This window comes from Crocodylus porosus, unplaced genomic scaffold (assembly GCF_001723895.1).
Source record: "Crocodylus porosus isolate Cpor-Errol unplaced genomic scaffold, CroPor_comp1, whole genome shotgun sequence".
NCBI lineage: Eukaryota > Metazoa > Chordata > Crocodylia > Crocodylidae > Crocodylus > Crocodylus porosus.
The window spans coordinates 253,191,108-253,199,499 of NW_017728886.1; the positions used below are offsets into that span (position 1 = coordinate 253,191,108).

Genomic DNA, 8,392 nt, shown 5'->3' on the forward strand with positions numbered 1-8,392 from the left:
GCTGTGGAAAAGACCTACCCGCTGAAGATGGGAGGTGGTGGGACACCGTACTGGGAGATGAGTGCGGGAAGAAGTTCAAAGAAAAAAAAATCAGATGAGCTGGAAGGAGCCAGGGACAGGTCCCACATCAGCGTGAGCATGTTTTTTACGTTCCTGCAAGGGCCAATTGGCTGGCCGGATGCCTGGGGCCAAGATAAAAGGCCTGGCAGAAGAGCAGCAGGGGGACTGGAAGAGAAACTCCCAGCCAGTCCAGAGGGATAGAAGTACGTCCACAGTCCCAGGGAGGGGACCTGGTGGGCACCCCAGGAGGGGGAAGCCTCAGGGATCCACGACCAGTGTGAGCCAAGGGAGTCGATCATGGAGCCAGAGTGGGCACTGGCTGGCACCACTGAAGACTGAGGTCCGGTGGAACCCAGCAGCACCTTAAAATGCATGCCACGAATGGGCAGTAATGAACCCATCCAAGAAAGGGATGACGCGATGGGGAATAAGACGGTGCCAAGGACAGATGACACCTAGACAGGAAAAAGGCATCTGCAGAAGGCGCTCGGGGAAGGAACATCACCAATTGACTGTGGCCATCAGACCCTATGAACTCGAGTGTTGAAGACCATCCGGAATATCACCCTCGACAACATGAGTGGTAACATCGCGGTTGGTGGTAGGCAGGGTATAGGGGAGGTGGAGACCCACATAAAAGGGAGCAGAGGAAGCGACCAAGGGAAGACTTCAGGGGGGCAGGACCAAACATCGTCCTCCTGATTCAAACCAATTAATCATCAAAGATGTGGCAGGTGAGGCCCCTGGAGAACCAACCTGAAGTCGCTTGGTGACCAGAACGTCTGTCCCAAGAAGTCATGGCAAGGTTTGAGAGGCATCTCTACCCGCGATGTACAGGGGAGAGGCACGGGAGGTTAGAGGGGCACTGGCAGGGCTGGGATAGTGGGGACTGTGGCTTAGGAATGAGGGGCAAAAGCATGGGCAGAAGCAGGCACTGGCATGTCAAGGTTGTTCAGCACCACAAAGCAGCAGGGGGACAGCTGCAGCAGCTGGGAGCTCTGATTTTCCATGATAAAAAATCAAAATCAAACATCAAAATATATAGGTATTTAGAATTTATTGTATTATGATTGGGGCACTGGTAGGCTTCCACATTGCTTAAAAATTGAAAATATATGAATAAAAAATTGTGTTTAATTGATACCTATAGAGAGAGCACAGCATTTCAATTGTGGAAAAATGCAGATTTTGGGTTTTTAAATCAGAGAATCTGCAAATTTGATTTTTATCAGAGAATTTGCAATTTTTAAGCAGAGAAAACCAGGATCCCCATTCATCTGTCACCATAGAATCTTGGTTCAGGAGCTTTTGCTAGTGCTCCTTCCAGCAGTTTTTGATGGACTCATTGTCTTTGAGGAGTGTACTTCCATCTTCAGATCTAAGTGGGAAAAGTCTGCATGGATTTGGTCTGTACAAAGCTTTGACTGAACCGAAGAAGCTCCGCATGTCAAGGTTGTTAACAAAGTGTTGGATTTCTTTTGCCTTCTCTTCCCACCATTTATTTTTGATTTCTCAAATCTTTCTCGGCTTCAACTTCAATCTGTTGAAAAATCCCCTGCTTCTGACTGGGACAGTTTTGCCAGTCACAGAAAGCTTTTCTTTTCCAATTGAGAAGGGCTTTGATCCCAGCATTATTTTCCTCAAACCAGTCCTGTTGGCATTGGATGACAAAGCAAATTGATTCCATGGAAGCCTCATGGATGGTCTCTTTTAGAGCTCTTCAACACAAGTGTTATCATTTTCAATCCTAAGGTTGAGAGTTTCTTATTGAGATGTTTTTGGAGGGCTTTGGGGTGTTTAAGAGTGTAAAGGCTTTTGATTGTTGTACTGTCTTAGGACTAATTTGGGCTGCTTTCAATGTTTCAATGCAACTCTGATGGATATGACTGACCTTATTAAATAGTGATTGGTCCAGCAGTCATTGGCTCCTCTCATGACACACGTTATATGAGCATTTTAGATGGTCACATGTGACACACATGAAATAGACAGTCACGGAAGATAATGAATCAGATACATTTTTTGAATTTGCAAACTAGACTCAAAACACGTAGGAATCTTCAGGTACTAAAGAAAACGAGCATTCTGTTGAGAAATGTCTCGGGAAAAGATGTGCAGGAGAAAATGTCTGTAAATATAGCATCTGTAGGGAAAAACATATTACAGACACAGGCACGAGAAACACTACATCACAGCCTCAGCAGCTGAAGTGTTTAGACAACTTGTGGGTAAGAACAAGTCTGCATGGAACGGTTTCTTTATCTTTTATCCATCAAGGCATTCATCCATTCCTGGAAGAGGTATTCAGACTTGGGTAGGGCCAGGACTAGTATAAATCACAAGGCAAGATTTTATGCTGTGCACATCTGGTGTTGTGAAAGAGTCATCACCCGGCAGAGACTAAAGGGGGCTACACTTTAGTGTAAACATCCTACTACCCCTCCACCCCCACCAGCTCAGATCTAGCCTACTCACCCCCTCCAGCCTTCCCCAGCACCCCAGATTCCTGCTCACTGTCCCCCTTCTCCACTTACTTGTGGCTGCCTGAGCTGTCTGTCTCAGCGGAGCAGGCAGGGAAGGATTAATTCATAGATTCATAGATTCTCAGTTCGGAAGGATCATCGTGTCTGACCCCTTGCCCCTGACAGGAAAGAGGACCGAGGTCAGATGACCCCAGCCAGATGTCTGTCAAGCCCCCTCTTGAAGACCTCCAAGTTAGGTGATAGCACTGCCTCTCTTGGAAGCCCATTCCAGATTCTGGCCACCTTACTGTAAAAAATTTCTTCCTAATGTCTAACCTAATCTACTCTCCACTAGTTCGCACCCATTATTCCTACTTACTCCTAGGGGTGCGCTGGTAAATAGCGTATCTGCAATTCCCTTTTGTCTTCCCTTGATAAACTTATAGGCGGCTACAAGGTCTCCCCTCAGCCGTCTCTTGTGAAGACTGAAGAGATCCAGATCCCTCAACCTCCCCTTGTAGGGTCTTTCATGGAGGCCACTAATCATGCAAGTGGCCCTCCTCTGAACCCTTTCCATATCGTCCACGTCCCTCTTGAAGTGTGACGCCCAAAACTGGACCCAGTACTCCAACTGCAGCCTGACCGATGCTGCATAGAGGGGGAGCATCACCTCCCTTGATCTATTGGTCATGCGTCTTGCTAATGCACGGCAAGGTGCAATTGGCCTTGTTGATGGCTTCGTTACACTGCTGGCTCATGTTCGTCTTGGAGTCAGCTATGACTCCAATATCCCTTTCAGCCACTGAGCCAGTCATCCCCTAACCTATAGGTGTACTGGGGATTCCTCCTCCCTAGGTTGAGTACCTTGCATGTATTTATCTTATTTCGTTCTGCTCATTGGTCAGCCTGTATCTGCTCCCTGCCCTCCAGTGTATTAACTTTACCCCATACCTTGGTATCATTTGCAAACTTGGATTAACCTGCCTGCCCAGGTGCCCCTGCAGCAGCTGCAGTGGGGCAGGCAGGTTAACCCTTTTTTGCATGCTCCCCTGGGACAGGCAGCACAGACCGCCACAAATGAGTAATGCCCCAGGGACAGAGGAACACAGGGTCGGGGGAGGCATGGGAGGAAACCCAAAATGGGAAAGGTTTGGGGAGGGAATTTTTGCATTTCAGTCCTCTAGGCTCTTGCTCGCCTAAACATGTGACTGATCCAACCTAGAGCTAACACTAAAGGGCCTTGTGTCTTATGCTGTGAACTTCTGTAACTGGATGGGTATCCCAGGAACAGTCGTCACACCCATGTGTGGCAACCCGATTCCTGCTCTCTCCTGCCACACCTTGGTCTTGTTAACAACACTTAGAAAGGGAGGCTGCCTACAGGTCTTGGAGCATGCCCTAACTTGTCTGCTTCACCCATGGATCCTTCTTGGACCAGCTGCTCTCAATCACTCTTTCTTCCTCTTGGCCCATGTGTCTCCCACGGGTGCTTGTTGCCTTATGGGCTAATCATGGTCTCCAAACCTTGCCTACAGCTGTGCCCATGCATCACAGGTATTTTCAGTCAGCACTTAGGTGGGCACCACATCACTAAGCCACCGTAGACCTCTTGTCCCTTGTTGGGGTCTCAATCTCCATACCCACTGCTCTTACTGGTCCTGCACCAGTCCTGGCTTCTTGGGCTCCGGCCCCTGTCCTGCCTGCTTGGGCTCTTACCTCTGCCCTTCCTGGGCTGTGGCCCCGATCTCTGTCCCTTTCTGGACCAGGAGCTTTTAGACCCATTTCTGTCCTTCCTCATTTACCCCACACACAATATATATACGAGGGTAAGACTTTATTTTGAGCTATCATGCAATCACCTATATATACATTACTCAAAAGAACATAGAGGCCAAAAAATATATTTTAAAAATAGAATTAAAATGTTATAGTAGAGGCTTGATTTTTAGTACAGGATTCTTGTCTGTAATTTGTTAAAAGCGTATATTCTGAAAGATTTTGTGTATGTGGCCCTCAACAACTCACCAAACCTCATTAAGTGGCCCCCCAGCCAAAATATTTGCGCAGCCCTGTGCTAGATGGTAATTGGTTCGCTTAACTTGGACAATGGTTTTATTTTTTCAGTGGGACATGGCATCTCTTGGTTATACTCTGGTTTGGAAACAGGATTAGGAGACAAGGGCCAGCTCCCAGGGGTCACAAGCATTAGATCCAGCTGAAGGTCAGGGGAAAGGAAATGTGAAACAAGGAAGGAGAGAGCAAAAAGCAAAAGGAGCCCACCTGCAGAGAAAGGGCAGGCTCCTTCTGGTAGCCAATAAGCCTTCCTGCCTCAGTGCACTTGATTTTGAAGTGTTTGCACTTGATTTTGTTACCAGGATGGGTACAAGCCTGATTGCTCTGCTTTTGAACTTGCATACACCAGAGGCTTACCCACCGCCCAGGAGTCTGAGCAAGATGGTTGACTATGAGAACACAACTATGGACCGCAGCAAGCCTGGACTGTGCCCTGCTCTGGACAATTAGCATCATCCATGTTGCTATTATTTGCAGCTGCATCCTCCCACCCCAAACTACCTGGGCCTCCCCTCAGCCCTCTGCCAGACTGGGGGCTGCTGCCCTGCCCAATGTCTTCTGCTCTTGCATCTCCCTTTTCCTCTGCCAGCTCAGGCCAAGTCCCCAGGGATGCCCAGCTCGCCGCCCCCTGCACCTGGCTGCCTCCACTTTCTGTCCTCCACTGCCCCTCAGGGCGTATGCGCACCGCGCTCATTCCCCACAACTCCCCTCCCCCACCGCTGTCGTCACATCGCACTAGGGCTCCTCAGCGCGCCTGGCCCCGCCCCACGCGCTCTGCCATTGGCTGGCGCGCCATAGCGCCATCTCGGCTTAGCAGCGCCGATTGGCTGCGCGCCGCTGGTTCCCCAGGCGCGCGGCGCAGGCTAGAGGGAGGCTGCAGCGTCTCATTAGCATACGCCCCGCCCCTCCTCCCGCCGTTGCCTAGCAGCGGGCGCGGAGCAGCATCCCGCCCGGCTGAGCAGAGCTGTGGGGGCGGGAGATGCGCGCGTGCGGGCGCTGCCACCGCTCGGGCTGCGAGGCGCTGCCGGGAGCCGCCGGGCGCGCTGCGCGGGGCCATGTGGACCTTCCTGGGCATCGCCTCCTTCGTCTACGTCTACAAGAAGTGCGGGGACCTGCTGAGCGGCGCGCACAAGGAGCTGGCGCTGGCCGCGCTGCTCTTCCTCTCGCTCGGCTGGTTGCTGTCGTCCCGCTACCGCAAGTGGCCCCGGGCCCTGCTCTCCGCCCTGCCCCTCGTCGGCTTCCTTTGGGGCAGCTCCAACGACAGCTCCCTGCCGCCCGGCCGCCCCCGGGCCCCGCAGGTACGTGCCTCGCGGGCGGGCGTCGCTGGGTCCCGGGGCATCCCTCCCTACACCCAGGGCAGCCCTGACTGGTCCGGGGCCACCCCCTCCCTAGACCTGGGGCACCCTTCCCTGGTCTGGGGGCACCCCTTCCTGGTCCCAGGAAATCCTCTCCCAGGTCCCAGGGCACTCTTCCCTGGGCTCCCCTCCCTAGACCCAGGGCCCCTCTGACTGGTCCTGGGGCACCCCTCCCAGGGCTCCCCTCCCTAGACCTGGGGCACCCTTCCCTGGTCTGGGGGCACCCCTTCCTGGTCCCAGGAAATCCTCTCCCAGGTCCCAGGGCAGTCTTCCCTGGGCTCCCCTCCCTAGACCCAGGGCACCCCTGACTGGTCTTGGGGCACCCCTCCCAGGGCTCCCCTCCCTAGACCTGGGGCACCCTTCCCTGGTCTGGGGGCACCCCTTCCTGGTCCCAGGGCTCCCCTCCCTAGACCTGGGGCACTCTTCCTTGGTGCCAGGACACCCCTCCCTTTTCCCAGGACTCCCCTCCCTAGACCTGGGGCACCCTGCCCTGGTCCCAGGGCACCCCTCCCAGCGTGCTCCTCTGCAAATGCCCGCCCTTCATTGTTCCCCCTTTTTTTTTTTGACTATGGAAAAATGATAGCTCTCTTCTTTTCTCGTAAGACTGTTTCAGTTGCTGAACTGCATCTGATGAAGACTGCCCTCAGTCAGGGCAGTGCTATTGTCCAACCTGATTTATGTTCCTCTTAATTTACTAGGTGGTATAGTCATCATAGTGTCTGTCAATGTGGCAACATGTTACTTGGTAATGCAGATTCTTGGGTAGTCATTTTACTGATGCCTTCAAGGTTTTGCTGGTGTAAGCACTGCAGAGACGTGCCTTGCGCACAGCCATGGCAAAGTATGTTGGATTTCTTTCTGCCTAATGTCACCGGCAAAACCACCACTTAAATTCTGGCATGCAGAGTCTTTGTTACTGGGATTGATAAAAGAAGCAGGAAAAAGTGTTGGAATTCGGGTAGTGGCCATATCTTCAGCAGTTAGAAAAGGGATGTGCAAGTTTGATAAGGGAGGTAATGAGATAATGAATGAGAATTTCTTCTATTGGGCTCCCTGTTGCTTCCCTTCTTGTTTAAGGTGTCCTGGTGAAGCAACAGAGAGTGCAGGGTACAGTGCCCTTAGTCTGAACTGAATCAGACACGCATAAGCTTTCCTGAGCCACCGCCTTTTCTGTATTTCAGGTTTTAGGTGGAGAAGTGATTGTCAGGAAGGTGTTATAACCTGTGAGACTTTACAGAGGCAAATGATAACTCTGCTTATAGTTAAGGTTGTCTAACACTTACCAGGATACAATTTTTGCTTGGTCAGTTTGACAGACTTATATGAGCCGACATTTCCCTGCTGGGCACAAAGGGGAGAGAGAGGAGAGCCCCGAGGGGCGCTGGGGGGAGATCTGTTTTAGGATTAAAGATTCACACAGCTGGAAGGATTTCATCTAGTCCAGCCCTCTGCTTAAAGCAACAGTAGCCTTGTCTAAGTCACCCAGATATAAAATTTGGTTCATCTGCACTTAAACTTTTTGTGGCAGAGATCCCACCCCATCTAGAGTACTCTGTCGCAGTGTTCACCCACCGTTATAGTGATAAAGTTCTTACGATCGAACCTAAATGTTTATTTTTGCAATTTAAGCCCATTACTTATTGTCCTTTCACCTTGAAATGCAGAATATCTGTATATGAAGACTGTTGCCAAATCATCCTTAGGTTTCTCTTGTGCAAACTAAATCATCTCAGTTTTCCCAACCTGTCATTACATAATGTTTTCTAGATCTCTTGTCATTATTGTTGCTCCTTTGGATTCTCTTCAATCTGTCCCTGTCTTCCTTGAAGTGCGGCACCCAAACGTACTTTGTATATCAGGGTGGGGAGTTATTTGGGCTGGAAAGTCTTGTCGGGGTGCTGAGGGCGGCACACGCCAAAGTATTGGTGTTTACAACAGCTGGACTTAAAAATCACCACCCGATTTCCCACACACAAAATTACCATATTTCCACAGCGATTTCCACACAGTCACCAAATCACCAGTTTTCCACAGAATCACCATATTTCCACACACACGTCTACAAAACAGGTCCCCACCCCCCATTTTTCCACATAAAAATTACCATATTGCCACAAAAAGGTCCCAAACGACCACACACAATTACCATTTTTCCACAGAAGAACCACGTTTCCAGAAGGGTCCCAAGTGGCCCCGCACAACGGCAGGTTTTCCCCACACACACTCACCATGCGCCCACATGCATTTCCACACAAAGCTCCAAGGCATAGCGCACAGCCGCATTTCCACACAGCGTGCCCCCCCGACAAGACGACCGTGACCCCCTCTTGTCTGGCAGCACCTGGTGCCAGGTCCTGCCCATGTCCTCCTCTGCACCACCACTGCCCTGGTGTGCGCCATGCTGCGCTGCCTTGCTACATGGCGAGGCCAGATGGTGCAGGG

The 8,392-nt window shown here is 51.1% G+C and overlaps 1 protein-coding gene across 1 annotated transcript in view; it reads left to right on the plus strand.

Annotated features, from left to right (window-relative positions):
• Positions 1–5,564: 5,564 nt before the first annotated feature.
• SQLE (squalene epoxidase) overlaps positions 5,565–8,392 on the plus strand; it is a 33,417-nt gene continuing 30,589 nt past the window's right edge. The window contains exon 1 of the mRNA XM_019552675.1: positions 5,565–5,893. Within this exon, the coding sequence (XP_019408220.1) occupies positions 5,651–5,893 (243 nt within the window). The 5' untranslated portion in view covers positions 5,565–5,650. The remainder of the gene's footprint in view (positions 5,894–8,392) is intronic.